At 43.0% G+C, this 21,983-nt stretch overlaps 1 protein-coding gene across 1 annotated transcript; it reads right to left on the minus strand.

The window, feature by feature from the left end:
• Positions 1-172: 172 nt before the first annotated feature.
• Positions 173-18,120, minus strand: IGFBP6 (insulin like growth factor binding protein 6). Its single transcript, XM_070740976.1, has 4 exons — positions 17,204-18,120; positions 4,949-5,100; positions 3,557-3,676; positions 173-1,704 (listed from the first exon to the last, which is right to left on the minus strand). The coding sequence occupies exons 1-4, from the start codon at positions 17,586-17,588 to the stop codon at positions 1,591-1,593; spliced, it is 771 nt and encodes a 256-aa protein (XP_070597077.1). The 5' UTR covers positions 17,589-18,120; the 3' UTR covers positions 173-1,590.
• Positions 18,121-21,983: the final 3,863 nt, after the last annotated feature.

A 21,983-nucleotide genomic window follows, 5' to 3' on the forward strand; every position in this document is an offset into this window, starting at 1 on the left:
CACTATTGTCCAATATTCCAGTAATTTTCTCCATAAAGCTTTTAATGTTATGTTCATCCTGTCAAATGGGCTAGATTTTTTCCTCACAAATCAGTTATCCTAAATACTTGTGCTGACTATGCCTATCAAGATGAATACCGTATGCCAACTCAAAGTTTTCTAGTATCCAAAATAGAATAGAATAGAATTCTTTATTGGCCGAGTGTGATTGGACACACAAGGAATTTGTCTTTGGTGCATATGCTCTCAGTGTACATAAAAAGACAAGATACATTCGTCAAAAATCATAAGGTACATCACCTTAAAGTTGTTATCTCCTATCCAAGAGACTGATATAACAAATGCTTTGTTTACATACAGGAAGCCATATCCATTGTGGGGATTTGTAAGACTGCATCCATTTGGACAACATGCCCTTCTTACCAGCTGCACAATTCGGGCCTTTGTTTTTCCATTCCATCTTTCTACACTAGCTTTGTTTTCAAATCTCTATCCAGCAAAACACTTGACACTGCTAGCCTCTTAAAGAGTACATTTAGAAGTAAATAAAACCACTCAATTATTAAGCAGATACTTCATGTTTTATAAGTAAGCAATCTGTCAGTTTGAAATGATTATTAATTCCACTTGCCAGTGAAAATTAAATTTTCAACACAACAGAGTGTTTAAAAAAGCTCTTTCCAAAAGAAATAATTTTAGGTTCCTCACATCGGGGATTTAAAATATCAGCAAATCATTAAAATGGCATAATTATCCAATTTATTGAAACCAAACTTATAGTAAAACATATAGAAATAGAGACATATCTATTTAAACACATTAAATTAAAGCACATTATGGAAAATGGGGACAATCCATCATCCATTTCTTTTCCGTGTGGAAGGCAGCTTTCAAGTTTTCCTATCATCCAGATAACTTTTTAAAAGGATATGCTGGAGAGAGCCATGAAACGGAACACAAGGGAGAGTGCGAAAAACATTAAAAGCTACAACTCAAACTTCTATACATCTCATTTCCAGTATCTGTACCACTTTCATTTTCTTGCTTAAAGTGTAGATATTGGCCATTAAAAACCTGGCCAAATTTTACTTTTTCCTACGTCAGCCCTAATGAGTACTACAATTGTGCTGTTAAAACCCTTTCCTCAAAACACATCTCTTTGGTAGCACATATAAGATGATCTCCCTACACAATTTATAGAAGGTTGCCCAAGTATACACACTGCACCTCCAGGAACTGGCTATTCTTGTTCCTTTACTGGTATAAGCATTTTTACTGGTATAAGAGAATTGATTCAAGTGCCAGCATTATTGCTATAATGCAACTACCGGTAGCTTATTCAAGACCCCCTCTTCGGTCATGCAGTTAAGAAGACCCCAGTCTGCAATTTCTCTGAGCAGTCTTTTGTAGAGTATTATTAGACACCATAAGAGCTCCAAAATTATCCTGGGGAAGACAGGTTCCCAACAAGGCAACAACTCTGCAAATAAATTACAAGCAAACATTTTCCGTGACTGTTCTAATAAGACGAGTCCCCTCAGTCAAGAATTCTGCTGCTGGACCATGGTGGCCTCTGGTCTTTCTGCATCCTCAGTCATTGTTAGCAAGCAGGCAGAGGGGGCTTTCTTCCAGCCCTTCCAACCGATGGCCTCTCTTATCCACACACCAGCATCGGCCTCTCTTCTGACCTTTGGAGGTCCTGCACTGTGGAGAAGACAAGACCCTTTTCAACAACAAAATGATTTTTCTTGAAAACGTAGAACTACAGAGAAGCAATACTCACTTTAGAAGAATGGATTTCTTTACATTATGCTTTTATATGTTAAAAAATAATAATATGGCTAATTTGAAGCAGATCATAATAAATCTTATTTACTAAATCTTGATAAATCTCATCTGCTAAATTTGATAAATCTTATCTGTTTCCAAATGTAAAATAATGCACTTGGGGAAAAGGAATCCTCAATCTAAGTATTGTATTGGCAGTTCTGTGTTAACAAAAACTTTAGAAGAGAAGGATTTAGGGGTAGTGATTTCTGACAGTCTCAAAATGGGTGAACATTGTGGTCAGGCGGTGGGGAATGCAAGTAAAATGCTTGGCTGCATAGTTAGAGCTATAACAAGCAGGAAGAGGGAGATTGTGATCCCGCTGTATAGAGCGCTGGTGAGACCACATTTGGAATACTGTGTTCAGTTCTGGAGACCTCACCTACAAAAAGATACTGATAAAATTGAACGGGTCCAAAGACGGACTACAAAAATGGTGGAAGATCTTAAGCATAAAACTTATCAGGAAAGACTTAATGAACTCAATCTGTATAGCCTAGATCAGTGTTTTTCAACCAGTGTGCCGTGGCACACTAGTGTGCCGCGAGACATGGTCAGGTGTGCCGCGGAGAAGGAAGGTCAGGTTCCAGTCTCGAAACTTTTTGCTGAGAGAGAGAGAGAGAAAGCAAGAGAGAGAGAAAGAGAGAAAGAGAGTGAGAGAGAAAACAAGAGAGAAAGAAAAGAGAAAGATAAAGCAAGAGAGAGAAAGAGAGAAAAAAGCAAGAGAGAGAGAGAGAGAGAAAAGGAGAGGAAGGGAGAGTGTGAGAGAAAGAAATGAGCAAAAAGGGGAGGAAAAAAGAAATGAGACAATGATTGAGACAGAGAATGAGAAAGAGAGAGAAACAAAAGAGAGAGAGAAGTGAATCTTGATTTAAAGCATATGATAAAAAGCACCCAAAGAATAAGAAAGTTGAAAAACCCAGCCCTCACCTGTTTTTGGAAATGGTTCAAGAGTGTGTATACACACACACACACACACACAAGGGGTGGGGAGACAGGGATGGAAAAAGAGAGGAGAGTGTCTTAGAGTGTCATTTTGTGTCATTTTGGTTGGTGGTGTGCCCCAGGATTTTGTAAATGTAAAAAATGTGCCGCAGCTCAAAAAAGGTTGAAAATCACTGGCCTAGATGACAGAAGGGAAAGGGGGGGACATGATCGAAACATTTAAATATGCTGAAGGGTTAAATAAGGTTCAGGAGGGAAGTGTTTTTAATAGGAAAGTGAACATAAGAACAAGGGGACAGAAAAGAAAGAAGAAAAGAAAGAAAGAAAGAAAAAAAGAAAGAAAAAAAGAAAGAAAAAAAGAAAGAAAAAAAGAAAGAAAGCTTTCTCCAGTAGACTTTAAGCCATAACTTAACATGTTGTAAGGAGCAGAGAATGAGGTGGCTGGATGAAGTCACTGAAGCAGTAGGTGTGAGCTTAAATGGACTCCAGAGGATGGTAGATAACAGATCGGACACGACCTACCAACTAACAACAACATAAAGAGCAAGACTGGTTAATCAGTTCTATGTTACTCCTCTAATTCAAACTGGAGTATACCGGCAATCTCATTGGGCTTTGGACATTTTGTAAATTTTTCATCCCCCTTTCTCCCACTGTGGGAAGCTCACTGCATGGATTTCTTTGACATTCCAGCCCAAAGCTCAGTTTTGCCTGCATCACTACATCTTCCCTTAAAGACCCGGAACAGCTTCCTTCGCTTTAAAACCATGTTTAAAATAGATACCTGCTTTCTCCTATAAAAGCCTTTGGTGTCACAATTGGGAATGAAGATATCTTCGCCGTTCAGGTAGAGGGGGGCTTTCAGCTCCTGCAAGATGGCTGCCAAATGCCTGCGGCAGGGACCCTATGAAAAAAAGAATAAGTTACTGATTGAAAGGAGAAAACCACTGGACTGCATGAGGATGGGCAGGCCTTAAATATAGGTACACTGTATTTGCCTCTAGGTCAGTGGTTCTCAACTTTGGGGGTCACAACCCCTTTGAGGGTCGAATGATTGTTTCATAGGGATCGCCTAAGACCATGGGAAAAGACAAATTTCCCATGGTCTTAGGAACTAAAGCTTCTATTCTGGCACCTTGGAACATATTTTTACAATCCAACCAATCAGGCATTTATAGTGGGGGTATCCCTCTGACCTTCCGGCCAGTCAGCTTAAATCTGTTGGGAGAATTGGCGCTAGACTTATGGTTGGGGGTCACAACATAAGGAACTGTATTAAAGGGTTGTGGCATTAGAAAGGTTGAGAACCACTGCTCTAGGTAATGTTAGTAGCACTCGATGTCAGAGGATCCCAAAGCCCAGATTATGGCCCCTTCAGAACTGGGCCATTCAAACAGCAGACAAGAGAGCACCTGCGCAGGTCCACTTGTAGGCATTCACACAGCTCTATTTGCACAAATGGATTTGTGTGAGCCGTGAGCACACGTACCTGCAGCTCATAAGAAACCATCCCCCGCCCCAAAAGCAATCACGTTGGGGTGTGGACTCTTTCTCCCTAGCATACTGCCTTTTAACTCACTAGCTTGGCAGTTCGAATTCCTAGGGCCGCATAACAGAGCGAGCTCCCGTTAGTTGCCCCAGATTTTGCCAACCTAGCATGTATCGAAAGCATGTAAAAATGCGAGTAGAAAATTTGGGACCAATTTGGTGGGAAGGTAACAGCATTCTGTGCACCTTTGGCGTTTAGTCATGCCGGCCACATGACCACGGAATCATCAGACAGCACTGGCTCTTTGGCTTGGAAATTGAGATGAGCACTGCCCCCTAGAGTCAGGAATGACTAGCATGTATGTGCAAGGGAAACCTTTACATTTACTCTTTATGTATTCGGGGCTCATTAAAAAGCTGGAGCATTTCTTGGCAATCTCACACGCATTACAAAAACTATATTCTTTGCTGAATATGAAGATTGGGAAAGGGAAATTGAGATGCAGATTCCCCCAAAAGCAATCATGTGCAGGACTCTAAGCTTAATTAAGTCTCAGCACTGCTATGAAGCAAAGACTACAGAGAGCAAGACGCTTGAATTCCAGCAACGCATGAGAAGGAAAAGGTAAACCCAATTTATTCTCTTCCAGGGCTTGGTGCCCAAGATCAGGCCTCTCATTTCACTCACCATATCAAATTCCTGTTTAATACCATTATTTAGGGGGTCCTGTTGTATCTGTGGTTTGTCCACCATGACAGTTGGCAAAGGGTCTTGGATCTGAAGGAGGAGAGGTTCCAGAGTTGGATTATCTGTCTGGTAATTTTCCCTTCTGCTATCACCTAGAAGAATAGAAACAGAATACAACTTTTTTTAAAAATTAAAGCCAAGGACAAAAATATTCAACATCAGCTCTATCTTCATGCACTTCAGGATTTTATCACAACTGGTACAGAAACACAGCTTTGCATTGCCTTTAAGGAGAAGTTCAAAAAAAGATAGTGGGTTCTAATGCTCTGATTAAAGCCCAGTTAGTTTAATGTATGCTTCTTTTTAGGATGAGGTGGCTCAGTGGCTAAGACACTGAGCTTGTTGATCAGAAGTTCAGCAGTTCAGCAATTCAAATCTCTAGTGCTGCTTAACGGAGTAAGCTCCTGTTACTTGTCCAAGCTTCTGTCAACCTAGCAGTTTGAAAAATGCAAGTAGAAAAAGAGGGACCATCTCTGCTGAGGAGATAACGGCGTTCTAGACTCCTTTGGTGTTTAGTCATGCCGGCAACATGACCACGGAGATGTCTTTGGACAGCACTGGCTCTTTGGTTTTGAAATGGGAATAAGCACCGCCCCTAGACCCAGAAAACAACTACCACACATATGCGGAGGAACCTTTATGCTTTTGTATTTTAATTGCATTTACATGTCACCAACATCATTCAAACGTCTGGTGTTTTGTGAATGATCTATTCGTAGTGTGTGCAAAGCACCTTTGATTCACAGAATTAAGTTGTGTGTTAGTGAAAGTAAATAAGTAAATAAATATTTCCGATGGACAGGCAGCATTCCAACTCCCTTTATATTATTTTTACCTTTTATATCATTCCGCTGTGTTAGAAAAAAATAAGAATAAAAAATAATTTCAATGTTGTTACCAGCAGTGGCCACAGGATGTAGCTGCAGGGTGTTATATGCAGTATTTTCTTCCCAGATTCTAATAAGGATGTACTGTATGTGTGTGTGAGACAGAGATAATGAGACAGGGATGATCTAAATCAAGGTACAGTATATGCCAGGGATCCCCAAACTTGGCAACTTTAATATTTGTGGACTTCAACTCCCAGAATTCCTGTCAGCTATGGTGGCTGGAGAATTCCGGGAGTTGAAGTCCACAAGTGTTAAAGTTAACAAGTTTGAAGACCTCGGCTTTATGCATATGTCTTGCTTGGGCTTATTTATGTATCTCTGGGAAAGTTTGGGGGGGGGGATCTGTTAGATAGAGTGAATGGAAGAGGCAGAAAGAACTGGCTTCAAAACAACAGCTCTTTATTTGGCAACTATTTACAACCCAGCAAAGACTCTGACAGTCCGTTTTATAGGGAGCTGCCAGACAGTCTAGCCAATCAGCAGTCAGTATTTTCCCTCCAAAATGGTGGACCTAACTGAAGCCTGTGTGCTTCAGTCTGAAAATGTAACACACCTCCCCTCTTAGTTGGGCTAATCCAATGTGTATCTATCATGCAGATAGATAGGCAGGGCATTTAGTTGTTTTTTTTAGATTTGCTCAGATCAGTTGGGAGCTGGGTGAGCAGTCATGTCAGATGAACTTCTGTTGCTCCTGGCCCCAACCAATGGAAGCTTCTGGATTTTGGCCTGAGGTGTGGCTGGAGCTTCGAGAACCGGTTCGCTTGGAGCTGCCCCCTGGCATGAGCGTCACTAGGAAAGTCTTCCGAACTTGGTTGGCTTGAGTTCTCTCTGTTAAGAGTGAGTGATTGCTCCTGTTGGTTAAGCGTAAGAGTGGAGCAGCTGAGTGGGCCTCGGAGTTGGTCAACGTGTTGCCTCCAGCTTCTACTGTCCTCGAGCTCTTTGACTGTGGCAGGAGAGGATTCTCAGCATAGTTGTGGGCATAAACCTGATACCCTATACCAGGTATCGACAAACCCAGGCGCCTGGTCGCCAGTGGCGCCTAGAAAATGTTGTCTGGCGCCTAGAAAATGTTGCCTGCTGTACTGTATGTATACAGTATATTTTTCCCGCCTTGTGTTTACGCCCAGAAATGGTACATCTTGGCTTCCGTAGCTCCGCCCATCAACCTCGGAGCGAGCTGCTTTCCCAGCGTCCCCTGCGCTTGCGTGCGTCTCTCCCTCCCGCCCTTGCCTCCATTCCGCCTCCTACTCGAACCCCTTCACTCCCCCCCACCGCACACAGACGCTCCGATCTTGGCCGCTCACCCGCCTTCGGAGAGAAGCGGAAGCCCCTCCCCTCCCGGCGTGAGGTTTTGTTCATTCCTCCTCCGGCCGCGTGCGCGGTGACTTCCGACCAGTAACCTGGCTCCTAAATTTTTTGGCTGGCTCCTAGATTCTGAACAACTTTGTCGACCCCTGCCCTATACTGTTAGTCTACTGGGGCCTCGGCAGAGTAGTTAAGGTGTAGCTGATCTAGGTGGGACCATAGTCGGTGAAGTTTGAAAGGACTTCTACTGGTAGAGGAGTGATATGCTGCACTAATAAAAATTTATCGATTTAGGTTTGCCAATCGCCTGGGTCCATGAGTGAAAGAGTTTCTTTTGCTGATCTCACCATTCTCTCCACTTGACTTGGTTGTAAACGCAGGCCCAGCATATGAATTTGTTATTGCTGAACAAGCTACAAGCTGCAAACATTCTACTCTGGGTCACATGACCAAAAGCTTAGAATGGCGCCAACGATAGCATTCTAAGCCACTGCTCTATTGCCTCACCTATTGGGTGTACCTTACAGATAGTCCTTAATTTATGGACCTTTTGTTTAATAATCATTTTGAAGATACGATGGCTTTTGAAAAAGAGACCTGCACATCATCCTTGAAGTCAGAACGATCGCATTACCCCGAAGTTCACATAATCACGATTCGGTCACTGGGCAACTAGTTTCCACTGATGATGGTTGCAGCAGAGGCAGGTAAGTGATCACAATTTGTGAGTTTCCCAGCCAGCTTCTGACAAGCAAAGTCAATTGGGAAGGCTGGTTTCACTAAATGGCCATCTGATTTCTTTAACGACAGTAATAAAAACGGTCCTAAAATTGGGTCCAGTCACTTGCTTTACAACCACACTGACTTATGACCACAATTAAAACCGGAATTTCCATCGCATGTCAAGGCCTATCTTAATGGGATATTTTTCCTGGAGAGTATTTCTCTGCAGTCCTCAGCTTCTGCTTTTTACAGGAGCCACCACCTTCATGAAAATTACTTGTTCTTTCCATGTCTACAATTAAACCAATTATGGCCTCCCTTTAGCCTCTTTCCATAATTCAGGGTGTCTCAACCAATTAATGCCACCACCAATCTAGTACCAAACACCAAGAGCAGCCTAGGAATTCCTGGATTACTGAACTTTCACTTCAGTTCTTAGAATAATTCAAAGACCAAATTTTGTTAGAGACTCTGACAGCTACAATCTCCAGATGGTGCCTAGAACTGTTCCCCAGCTCAAATATAGTAGAATGTTATATTCAAAGTTATGTTCTTTTCCTGCCTTTCTAAATTACCTAACTTGTTGACAGGTTAAAGACACCTCAAGCGCTAGTATTCTTTATAAGAAAGCATCAAAAGGTTTTCTTACAACATATATTCCTCTCATTTGGGGATTTTTCATGCTGGCCAATGGAACTATTTCTAACACTGTTAGTTTGATTTAAATTCTTGTACACAAATATCTAGTGCATTCAAATTCAAAGTGTTGGTTATGCCCTTTAAACCCCTACATGGCATTGGACCAGAGTACCTCCGGAACCACCTGCTACCGCATGAATCCCAGCGACCGATAAGATCCCACACAGTTGGCCTTCTCCAGGTCCCGTCAACTAAACAATGTCGTTTGGCGGGCCCCAGGGGAAGAGCCTTCTCTGTGGCGGCCCCGGCCCTCTGGAATCAGCTCCCCCCGGAGATTAGAACTGCCCCCACCCTCCTTGTCTTTCGCAAACTACTCAAGACCCACCTTTATCACCAGGCATGGGGGAGTTGAGACACCTTCCCCCGGCTTTTATATTTTATGTTTGGTATGTATGTGTTGTTTGGTTTTTTTAAATATGATAGGGTTTTATATGCTTTCTTTTTTAATATTAGATTTGTTTCGCTATAACATTGTTTTTATTATTACTGTGAACTGCCCCGAGTCTAATAAATTATTATTATTATTATTATTATTATTATTATTATTATTATTATTATTATTATTATGTAATCCTGCACACCTATTGGATACACATTATCTGACTGCCATCCTAGATTGCCTACCTGCAAATTCTGAAGGCAGCCTAGAAACCCGTGTTATATAGTAAGTACCGCATTTTTTTGAGTATAAGACACACAATTTTCCTCCCTAAAAGAAGCTGAAGATTTGGGTATGTCTTATACTCTGAATGTAGTTTTTTCAAAGCTTTTTTTTCCAGCTGTAACGAGGTGCTAATGATCTAACAAGCTTTTACCAGCTTGCAGGCTTTTTCATTGTTACTCTCTCTGAAGAATGGTTTCTCCAGCCCTAAGCCTTTGCAGGCTTTTTTTCATTGTTACTCGCTCCGAATAAGGTTTTTTTAAAGCCCTAACCAGTGGATAAAATAATGTGCTCAAGCTAACCAGACTAAGGACGCTAGCCAGATGAATATCTGCTAGGCAGATTCCCCCCACCCGCCCTATTTTCCTCCCCCAAAACTAAGGTGTGTCTTATACTCTGGTGCATCTTACACTCTGAAAAATACAGTGCTTTATTTATTTATTTATTTATTTATTTAAAGATTCACTCATGAGAATTATCTAATTTTTCCCAAGCAAAGGATTAATGTATCTCATCTTTGATGGAAATAGATTTTGACTTAAGAAAACAGACACAATTAAGATCTTATTTTCAAAACCAAGGAAGCAAGAACAATTGTCACCCAAACAAGCTTTGGGAAGAAGCTTGGTTTAAATGAATGTCACCTGTCCATCTAACGGACACCATCTGCAGATTTTCTTCCATTACATTCCCCAAAAATGTTGCAAAGTGGAACATTAGTTAAGTGACTTTTTTGCTCCATTTTATGACTTTTCTAACCACCATTGTTAAGTGAATCACTGCAATTGTTAAGTTAGTTACACACACAGTTCTTAACTGACTTTGCTTGTTGGAAGAGAGCAAAAAAAGAACATATGAGAGCCCTGGGACACAGCAATAGTTGTTAATACTATGTATGTACAAGATAGTTGGATTTTCAATATATAAACAAACTAACAATGAATAGTTATATGTACAGTAATACCTCGTCTTATGAACCTAATTGGTTCCCGAGGGAGGTTCGTAAGACGAAAAGTTCGTAAGACGAAACAACATAGGAAACAATGTAAAATCAATTAATTCATGCAACGAAAAAAACCCGCAAAAAAACCCCGCCGCCCGGCTGTCACCTTTTGAAACAGCCGGGGGGCTTCTCGGCAGCCTCCCCAACGCCAAACCCGAACTTCTGGGTTCGGCGTTTGGGAGGCCGCCGAGAAGCCCCCCGGCTGTTTCAAAAGGTGACAGCCGGGCGGCGGGGCTTCTCGGCGGCCTCCCGAACGCCGAACCCGGAGGTTCAGCAAAAGTTCGGGTTCAGGAGGCCGCTGAGAAGCCCCGCCGCCCGGCTGTCACCTTTTAAAACAGCCGGGGGGCTTCTCAGCGTCCTCCTGAACCCGACCGCCAAACCCGAACTTCCGGGTTCGGCATTCGGGAGGCCTCCAAGAAGCCCCCCGGCTGTTTTAAAATTTCAGTCATTAAATGAACTATTGTAAGTTGAAGACTATCTATATTCCAGAAAAACATGGCAATGATTGATAGTTTGTTGATTATAACATCCTTGCAGCAATTTCATGAAAGTAAAGCAACTCAAATGCTACAAGTAAAGAAATTTGGCACATTAATTAGGAACACTAGAAATTATTATTTATACTTCATGAGCTTGGTCTAATGGAATGAATGCTAGGATTTTTCTAATTGCCATTGCTTTTTTTGAGGGAAAGGGGACAGATTATTGCTAAATGTATATGAACCCAGAGATAACCATTCAATAAAGTTTCTGTGCACCTCATAATCAAAATAGCTTTTAAAGAATCTTCCTGCGCTAACAAGAGCTAGAAACATGAAAGACATGAGAGTAGCATTCTGATGGATTTACAAAAAATATTGTTAAGATACATTTTTGCTCATTTAAAACATACTGTATATTTACTCCGAATAATACTCAGCTGAAAGTATAATCTCTTCCCCCACCAGAAAAGTCCTAAAATAGCCTAAATTTAATTGAGGATAAAAATGTATCATTAGGTATATCATTTGCATGACTTGCTGACCACAGGTTCTATTAGCACTGCTGGCTTTCCTTACAACCTCCAAATTAAGAGGCTGAAGGCAGCCCTTCCCATCCTGGGCTCTCTAGATGTAAAAAAAAATTAAAACTCACCCCAATGATTCTCGGCTGGGAACTCTGGCCCTAACCTACCCAGAAAATATCAGCTCAGACCACTTTGTCTTAAAGAGTTGGCCAATTTGAAGGAGAAAGGAAAACAGCAAGCTAGAACAAAAACACTTAAAAGAAAGAAGTTTCTTTCCTTAAAGATGTCAGATAGTCAAAACTGCTAATAAAGTATATTTTTAAAAACTGCTCATCTGTTAATGTGCAAACATTTGAAAGATAGAAAAGGTGAATTACGGAAAGCAATCTGCACAAATGCAATCATGCAGCCAGACCAAGAACTGATAGAAGATACTAACAGAACTGAAAAGATGCTATAACAGCATTGCACTGGAATCTGTGAATGCTTTTGCATGAGCTCTTTTCTCCAGAATTGATAACATTTACTTAATATAGAAGTCTGGGGAATCCAGAGAATAGTAGTGCCATAATATTCCATTCCAAGAAGCTGGTTTTATTATTTCTCTTTTTTAATAAGTCTACGAGAATTCATCCACTCTTACAGGACACTAGCAAATTTTGGTTGCCATGCCTGGCTCCTGCATTTTTTGACTGCCCGTCCACTCTTCCTGGCTTTCATTCTATGAAGTCACTTTGAATAAAATTAGAATTTCAGCAACTAGTTGCCAAAGACAGAAAAGAAAAAAAGGAGTTATTTCCTCATCTCTGCGAAGAGACAGTGGTACTCTGGTAATTTGATTTTCATGTGTTTATGTTAATTCTTTTAACCTCTGAAGCTACTCACTAAAGCTGATCAAGCATCTATAAATAAAACAAATACACAGTATTTTTTGCTTGGAAATACACTGCTCAAAAAAATAAGGGAACACTTAAACAACACAATATAACTCCAAGTAAATCAAACTTCTGTGAAACCAAACCGTCCATTTAGGAAGCAACACTGACAATCAATTTCACATGATGCGCACATTCAACTTTGTACAGAACAAAGTATTCAATGAGAATATTTCATTCATTCAGATTTAGGATGTGTTATTTGAGTGTTTCCTTTATTTTTTTGAGCAGTATATTAAGGTTGCCATACCAGAACCCCACTGGCATTAAGAATCTGTAGAAGGAGAATTCTTCCTTGATTTCCAAGGCGCCGTTTTGGAATTTTAAGAGATAAGACACACAAGGAGACAAGAGAATGAATGAATGCTGGCTCTAGAAATAAATGATTTTTTTTTTAAAAAAATAGTGCAAATCAACATGGCCATCTATAAAGGTGCGCCTGTCAGGTTGATAGCAGGAACAAAACAGTTGGACAGTACAGGTAGTCTTTGACACATTCATTCTTTCATTCAGCGACTGTTGAAAGTTACAACTCTGCTGAAGAAAATGATAACAGGTCCTCGCACTTATGACCACTGGAGCATCCATTTAATAACATGATTGTGATTCAGACGCTTGGTAGTGATATTTTTTAGGATGGTTGCATGAAAAGTAATAACCATTAAAGTACTGAATCATCTGGGATCAATCTATTTTCTAGATTATGTTTACCACTAAGCCCCTGCTGAACTTTCAGACTGGTGACGAAACTGTTCTCTGGTGCATCGTAGAGTGATGGGCACGAAGGAGAAGGTCTTCCTGAGTTGATTCCACAGCTGGGGAAGTGAAAGAAAATGGTCACAAATTGCCTGGGAATAAAACAAGGGCTTTTTTCCTTTAAAAAAAAAAAAGATGCTTCTGTTATTATATTTCTGCTAAGGAAGCTGCCTTGGACTCTGTTTCTATATTTCTCCGAATAACTCATAAATCCTAACAAACAAGAGAGACAGTTTGTTCCACATCTTAAGAAAAACAGCATTGGGTTTTCCTAGATGCAGAGTTCACCCACAGCCTTGATCCCAGCAGCCTCAACCAAGAACACAAATCTCATTGCTTGCAGTTAAGTTTTGAAGTAGAAACATAGAAGACTGACGGCAGAAAAAGACCCCATGGTCCATCTAGTCTGCCCTTTTACTATTTCCTGTATTTTATCTTACAATGGATATATGTTTATCCCAGGCATGTTTAAATTCGGTTACTGTGGATTTACCAACCACGTCTGCTGGAAGTTTGTTCCAAGGATCTACTACTCTTTCAGTAAAATAATACTTTCTCATGTTGCCTTTGATCTTTCCCCCAACTAACTTCAGATTGTGTCCCCTTGTTCTTGTGTTCACTTTCCTGTTAAAAACACTTCCCTCCTGAACCCTATTTAACCCTTTAACATATTTAAATAAATAAACCATTGGACAGAGAGAAAGAAAGATAATTGGGGATCCTCCCAACCATGTGAATTGGGCCAGCTGACTAGAAAATCCTAGGCTGCTTCCCAATACGATGGTCCAACCAATCCCCAGCCGACCACTTGCAAAGCTCATTTATTGTGGAAAGCTGGATTCAGCGAATCAAGGAAGAGAGCACAGAAAAGTGCATGCTTCCGATTGGTTGATAGCAGGATGGGTTGCTTCCCTCTTCCTATTGGTGTGCTGTGTGCACATCACAATGTTTCGCGCACATATCCCCAGCATGATTTTGCTTCTTCGCATGCGCAGAGGGACCATTTTCCTTCTGAGCATGCTCAGAGTGGAAAATTATGAAAAAATTATAAACAAAACATAGCAGCATGCACGGACCAGCAAAGACAGACCGGAGCTGTCGTGTAAGAATTGTGCAATCGGCGTGCTGCTACCCATACCAGTAGGAACCCACCACTGGTTGATAGCCGAATTCATGCTTTAAAACACTTAACTTCTCAGGAAAGATAATGAAGAAGAAGGGATCCCTACAAGGGATGGGCCAGATCTGCTCTGCGTTATGGGGTGAGGGAGGGGAACCACAGCCTCAGGCATCACACTTAAGGTCCCTGATTGACAGGAGTGGTAGCCCCAAACAGCACAAGAATTCCAGAATGGATACAAGAGGTGTGGAGCTTTACCCAATACTGTATAGATAGTCCCTGACTTACAAAAGTTCATTCAGTGGCTGTTCAAAGTTACAAAAAAAGTGACTTATAACCACTTTTCACAGTTACGATCATTCTAGCATCATCATGATCATGTGATCAAAATTCAGATGCTTGGCATGTTTATGTCACTGTGCCTCAAGATCCTGTGATCCCCTTTTGGAACCTTCTGCCAAGCAAAGTCAAGGGGGGAGCCAGATTCACTTAAAACAACTGGGTTACTAACTGATCAAATTGCAGTGATTTGCTTAACAAATGTGGCAAGAGGAATCGTAAAACAGGGCAAAATTCACTTAACAAATGTCTCCCTTTGCAAAAGAAATCTGGGGTTCAACTGTGGTCATAAATTGGAGGACTACTTGTACTACTTCTATAGGATCTTTAAGATCATTGCAACCAATATTTTTCAACCCAGAGTTCTTCAATTGTGTTGGACTCCACCATCCACACACTACTCATGACTCGATAGACTGAGTTTAGATCTGAAGTTTAGCATAGACAAAAGATTTTAGATTGAGGCAGTTAGATTAGAACCCTTTGCCACCAAAACACCAGCAGTTACCACTCTTCCTTCTACCATCTTTCTGTATTAGGCAAACTGTTTTTATTTAGCAGCATCTTTGCCATTTAAGGTGATTTAGTGCCATTATTTAGTTGTGGTAGGTACAGCTGCCTGAGCATTGGGCCGTTTCTTTGCATTATTCTTTCCCAAGACAGAAATACCAGTCAGTCCAGGCATTTTAAGTTCTTTTGCCCACTGCTCCTCTATTGATTTTTAAAATTTTAGAAAAAGTTTTTTCACGTAAACCTTTATTAGCCCTATTTTCCTGCTGAAGTCTGAATCTATGGGCATAAGCCCAGAAGCAGCAAACCAGCCAGCCAGCCATCACTTGGTGGATATAGCTCATTTTCAGCTTACTGATAAGGAAGGAAAGTTCATTTACTCCACAGGTTGCCTGTTTTCAGTCTACACCTCCTCCCATGCAATTGAAGTCACAACCAATATCAACCTCTGAGGATGCACCCCCCCCCACCCGCTCCCCCACGTTAGTTAGGCAAAGTGCCATAAATATTTACATTGCTGGTCCTTTTGCCACAGACCAGTACCAGCACACTAGAGAAAGGGGATGATCACAGAATCTATAATTTCTAGGCATAAACCAAAGCCAATAAAAGAGGGACAAGACAAGTAATGGCAGATCCACCATCTACTTGCATTAACCGAGATCAAATTTGATCCCTCCCTTTCCCAGAGTGCACTTCTGTCCACCACAAGCTAGTGGATACTTGCATTTCAGAAGTGCAAAACCACACACACACAAATTCCTCCCATGAATTTAATGGCTGGGATCCTCTTAAAGCCAACTTTGCCACAGCTGTCAGATAAGCTGGGATTGTTACTGGGAATATCAGATGGGTGCAGCCCAGGGGCACCAAGTTGAGGAAGGCTGCCTTATAGGATATTTTCTTCCACAGGAGAGGATGATGTGCTAGCAAAAAAGGAAATAATCATCGCTATCACCCCCATTCAGCATTGGCAATGAATGTGGGTAATAGTTCTTTAAGCAAAAAGTAAGACAAGTAGCTCCAAGAATCTACAGTTGCTTAATACTGGAGCTAAATGTAAATAAATAAATAACTTTTTAAAATATCTTAAATAAATATCTCAGAATCTCTTTTTAAGAAGAGATTGGGGGGGGGGGGGGTTTGTCCCAATTGGGGGGGGGGGTTTGTCCCAAATGGACCCCTGTAGGGTCTCTTGCTTGGGCAGGGAGTTGGACTAGCAGAACTTCAAGGTTCAAAATGTTGATCTGTATTCTTTTAAATAAATAATAATGCCCATCATCCACTTCCCCCTACACACACACAACTGAAAGATTCCTTTCTGTCTGCACACAGGACACATCGCCTTTAAATCTTCTACACCCAGGAGAGTTTCATATTGGGCAAGGGAGGGAGACCCCCACGCCCAAGTAATTCCCCCTCAATTTCAAAATTCAAATTTCCCCTTGTTTAGAGCAAGAATCTCGACCCCGACCCGAAGACAAGCCAGGGGAACCCGAGAAGCTTCTAGTCCTCAAGAAACGCCGAGTCTGGTCAGAAGGAGTGCCAGTTCCTTTCTTGAACCCAAGAAGCATGAATAAAAAGACCGGGAAGATAAAGCCGAGAACTTTTAAAAAGTCCACTCGCACAATTATACCTTAATTTTTTTTAAACCGTACACGGTAATTCCTCACGCGGCTCGTTGTAAAAACCGCTGCGATTCACATTTCTTTTATAGGTATAAAAGTAAAACTACGGGGAAATCAAACGGGGGGGGGGCTGCAGGATTTGGGGCGAGCAGCATTACACAGAGTTGGACTACAACAGCCCCAGCCTAACATATTTTACCTCAGCGACGCAAACCCAACTTCCCTATTCAGCAGCAAATCCCCAAATCCGGCGGGGTTCACGAGGAGGGTGTGTGTGTCTCCCTTTCGAGTATGAGCGCTCTTTTATTCCAAGCTGGAGCCATTTTCCCCTCAGGAGCAACAACCGCCGGGCCTTACAACAGTAACAGCGCAGCTGTTGCAATTGGCCTTAAGAGTTCTTTTGCACAACGGCTATTATTTTTCCATTGTTTTCTTCCCGCTCTATTCAATCATTTCCCTCGCAAATCTTACAGCAGCCCGTTAGGGATGTTTTTTTTTTTTTCCCCTCCCCTTCCAAAGCGTAAAGAATTCTATGAACCAAATAAAGAATTCTATGAACCAAACCTCCCCCGTCGCGGGTTTTGCAAGCCCTCGGGGGCGCACCCCACCCGCGGCGTTACCTGCAACGGGCTCCGGCTCCGTCTGGTTTTTGCCGCCTCCTTTTTTGAGTAGCTGGGTCGAGCAGATGCCTTTCCCGCGCAACAGGGCTTGCAAAGGCGTGCGCTCCCCCGGCCGAGGGAAGCAGCGCAGCCCGACGGCGCAGCTGGGCGTATAGACGCCGCAGGCTTCGCCTTCCTCCCGGACCCCGCAGGCTTTCTCGTCGTCGCAAGTGGCTTTGCGGTCGCTCTCGGGGGAATCGCACCCGGCCGGAGAAGCAGAAGAAGGCGGGCAAGCGGGCCCGGCGTCGCCGTCGGGCTCCGACGCGGCGGCTAAGGCCACCCCGCACCCCGTCGTCGGGGCCAGCAGAAGCAGGAGCGCCGTCCCCAGGCAGCGAGCAAGGAGCATCGTTGCAAACCGATCGGGCTTGAGACGCTCGGAAACAGCGCGCTGCAGCCGAGCGCGTCTTAAATGCCGCGTCCTGCCCACGGCTCGCCGGCCTCCTTCCGCGCCAGGTGTAGCCAGCCCGGTTGGACGAGTGCCAGCCGGCAGGGTGTGGCTGCGGGCTGCCAAAAGCAGCCGATCGGTCTTTCTATCTTAACCGCTCCTCGGAAAGCGAGCGATCCGACCAATTCCAGCAAGGAGATCCAATCCCGTGGAGTTTGCAAAAGTTTTCCGTGGAGGAGCGTCGGGGGGGGGGGGGGGCGCAGGCGCTGCAACGGACGAAGAACTGCTTTCCTGCCGTGTAACGTGATTGCTGGGATGTAGGATTTTGTGAAACACCCCCCCCCCTCCCGGGCGGATTTCGGGGAGAATCCGTTGGAAAAGCAAGGCAGGGGTACCCCGAAGAACGCCGATGTAAAGGACCAGAGATCCCCTCCCCCCCCCATTCAAAAACTGCCCAATCGCCCCTAACCTCCCGAAGTTGTGGCCTTTGTGTGGCGATGCGGGGAAGTGATTGCGATGCTGTCTCCCCAACCCCCCCCCCCCCCCACGCACCTTACTCGGGTTTTTTCGGAACTTGTTAGCAAGCTGTGATCGTGTGGACCGTAGATAACGATTCTATATTGCGGGTTCTTCGCCCTCGATGCCAGGCCAGATCAAGAACGCAGTTTGCAGTGCGCCGGGTTTTTATTCATAATAAAGGTTAACGCTTCGCGCACACACTCACACCAAAAAATTCCAGGCATGCATACTTTTATTTCAACTGTTTTCTTTGACTCCAATAGTGTTTTAAAAGCTGCTGTCCCGTTTCAGTTTATCTTGCTGCACTGAAAGATATCCAGAGCCCCAAATCCTATTTGCGGTGCTTCACCAGTTGGATTTCTTCCTAAGACAAAACTTCAAACATTTGGGGATGGGTGGTGGTGGAAGAGAAGGTAGAAGCCTCACCCTGAGCCCTATGTGCTTGTTTGTGGGTTTAGACACAATTAGTGGGAATAAATTGCTGACAGCTCCTCACTCCTTGCAAGTAAAGGAACTCCTTTTTAAAAAACCAATCTCCTTGCTTCTCTTTATAGCAAGCCTGGCTGTTTCCTTGCATGGTGATGACACAACGACGCTTTTCTTTCCTGCATTCAGGTGTTGGTGAAAAAGACAAGTAGGAAACCAGGCTTATCAAAATGTTAACTGAATTCTGAAAAAAAAAAGGGTGCAAAAGATATCAATAGCCCTAATATAAATTAGGTAGGACTTGAGACTACCTACATAATTTAGTACTGTATTACCATTCCCTGGATTTTTTCACACAGATCCTAGCTCAATGATGGTGAACCTATGGCATGGGTGCCACAGGTGGCACGCAGAACCATATCTGCTGGCACATGATCCGTTGCCCTAGCTTAGCTCCAACATGCATGTGAGTGCTGGCCAGCTGGGAGGGCGTTTTTGGCTTCCAGAGAACTTCCTGGGGGAGGATGGAGGGTGTTTTTATCCTCCCCTGGCTCCATGGAAGCCTTTGGAGCCTGGGGAGGGCAAAACACGAGCCCACCAGAAGTTGGGAGATAGGCTATTTCTGGCCTCCAGAGGTCTTCTGGGGGGCGGACACATGGGGGAAGCAGTTTTTGCCCTTCGGAGCATTGAATTATGAGTGGGCACTTGCGCATGCGCGATAGCATGCTACACACTTGGCACCCGAGGGGAAAAGGGTTTGGCATCACTGACCTAGGTCCATGATTGTTGGACATTGATGGCGTCACTATTAATTAAAACCAATTCCACTCTTCACTGACCTGTTCATGTAGCTGTTTTTGGCAGTAATAGGGACATTCTTTGCCACTTCCATGGTCTTTTTTCTGATTTCCCAGTCTAGTCTAGTCTCCAGCCCTGGAATTTCCTGATAGTTTTCCACCCATGTATTAACCAGGTCTGACTTGCTTAATTTTTACAAGATCGGCCAAGATCAGTTAGTTGCTGCCTTCCAGACTTTCATATTTTAGGCAAGTGACAAAGTACTAGTGCCAGACCGTAGGAAAATATTTGCATATTAACCCTAGAGAAATGGGGGGGAAGCGAGCTGTGAGGAGTGCTGCAGGCCGATGCTTTGTTTGGAAGTGTGCCCAGTTGCCCAAGAAATAAGGACAAAAGTAAGTTTGGGTGATAGCATCCTGCAAGGTTGAAGTGTATAATTCAAGTGTCCCCCCCCCCAATCTTCATCTTCCGGTAAACGTGGATATCCTGTGATGCAGATGTGGGTTTCCTGCTGGATTTGACATCCTATAGAACTGATAGCAGGAATGATGGCAGTGTTCCAGTATCTCGGGGGTTGCCACAAAGAAGGAGTCAACCTATTTTCCAAAGCACTTGAGGGTAGAACAAGAAGCAATGGGTGGAAAGTAAACAAGGAGAGAAGTAACTTAGAACTAAGGAGAAAATTCCTGACAGTTAGAACAATTAATCAGTGGAACAGCTTGCCTCCAAAAGTTGTGAGTGCTCCAAGACTGGAAATTTTTAAACAGATGTTGGATAACCATCTGTTTGAAGTAGTGTAGGGTTTCCTGCCTAAGCAGGGGGTTGGACTAGAAGACCTCCAAGGTCCCTTCCAACTCTGTTGTTGTTATTATTAATTTCCTGCTTGCTTAACTGGCAGCGATGGCCGGCTGGATATGCCCCTGAACTGTGTCTCTCAGCAGTGTGTAGGCACCATCTTTTCTTTTTTCTTTTGCTTCTATGCAAAAGCTGGGTTTTTAGCACTGCGCCAGAGGTGGGTTCCTACCTGTGCAATCTGGTGCGCCGCTCCAGTAGTGGCCCAATTGTGCAATTTGCTCATGATGTCTCTGCTCTTTTCTTTGCCGGTCCATGCAAGGCACCATCTTTTTTTTTCCTTCTAATTTTTGGTGTATGTTTTGCTCTCTGAGCATGTGTAGAAGGTAAACCGTCCCTCTGCGCAGGTGCAGAAGCGAAATCGCGTGCACAATAATGTGCATGCAGCCCACTTGTAGGGCGATAAGAGGAATCCGCCCCTACACTGCGCCGGACACGTGAGGAAGCAAACCGGCGAGGTAGGTCAGAACCCACCCCTGCTCATGCCCACCACTGCAACCACTTTGTGAATGAGTTTGCCATGAACACAATTTTGCAACAAGGGCGGCCTTGTCATTCAAGTTCCCTTTCTTCCCACTTGGCTCAAAAGTAAGGTCTATCCATGTTCTAATTGTATCATTTACTTTCTTCAAAAATCGGATGATGCAAAGCAGGAATCCCATTGGCTCTGTTCATTGTGAGCTGCCCTGGCGGCATACAAGTCTAATAAATGATGATGATGATGATAATAATAATAATAATAATAATAATAATTGTTGTTGTTATTGTTGTTTCTTGTTATTATTATTGTTGTTGTTGTTGTTATTATTACTACTACTACTACTACTACTATTATTATTCCTGGGGAGGGAGGGAGAAAGGGCTGCCAAGTAAGCACACAAGTCCTGTAAAGTTGCTTTTGAAAACCAATTCAAGTGATGATGTGGTGGTGGTGGTTGTTGCTGTTATTATTATTATTATTATTATTATTATTATTATTATTATTATTATTTCTTTTAAAAAAACTATGGGCCAAGAAGGAAAATAGCTGGGCAACTGGATTACACAACGGGAGTTTTAACCATTCCAAACATTCTGCCTGGATCAAAAATCAAGACTAGGAAAGCGGGAGGGGGGGGCAGAGAGAAATGAAGACAGCCCATCTCCAAGTCCCAAGGAACAGCGGAAGGAAAACAAACAGGCCCTGGCCAGGAAATTGTTGGCTGATTGTTCAGGTCTTTTGTTTGTTTATAAATGAAACAGTTCTGCAAATATTCACAGGGAGTTATGATTAACTCAGTGGAAAGGGAGGTAGAGAGCAGTTGTTAAAACGGCTAACTTGAACTACTTTACAGGGTTGTAGTGAGGATAGAATTGGACCACCAGATCTGACTTGCAAGACCTTAGGCAACCATGAGGGGGCCGGTAAAATGAGCTGACTCTTCCAATCGTCATCTCAATATATTTTTTCAGACTCCGGGGACAGGTCTTCCAAACTTTGCAACTTTAAGATTTGTGGACTTCAACTCCCAGAATTCCCAGAAGCTGTGCTGGCTGGAGAATTCTGAGAATTGAAGTCCACAAGTCTTAAAGTTGCAAAGTTTGGAGACCCCTCCCCTGGGAGAAGGGCAAAGCAAACTACTTTTAATGAACTGCTGAGGAGGCCACACATTGTCCAAAACCTAAATTTGTTTACACATGGTTTATTCAATAAAGTGCAACTGGCTAGGTTTATACAACACACTTAAGTTACAAACTAGACCTTCCAAACCACATTGGCTA

This window comes from Erythrolamprus reginae, chromosome 2 (genome assembly GCF_031021105.1).
Source record: "Erythrolamprus reginae isolate rEryReg1 chromosome 2, rEryReg1.hap1, whole genome shotgun sequence".
Lineage (NCBI taxonomy): Eukaryota > Metazoa > Chordata > Lepidosauria > Squamata > Dipsadidae > Erythrolamprus > Erythrolamprus reginae.

Bases quoted from the DNA above. Each gene is read 5' to 3' on its own strand.
- IGFBP6 (XM_070740976.1), bottom strand. From the start codon at position 17,588: ATGCTCCTTGCTCGCTGCCTGGGGACGGCGCTCCTGCTTCTGCTGGCC. The intron at 3,677-4,948 runs GTGAGTGAAATG...TTTTTTTCATAG, and splicing joins TTAAACAGGAATTTGATATG to GGTCCCTGCCGCAGGCATTT. The intron at 1,705-3,556 runs GTATCTATTTTA...TCTTCTCCACAG, and splicing joins GCTTTTATAGGAGAAAGCAG to TGCAGGACCTCCAAAGGTCA.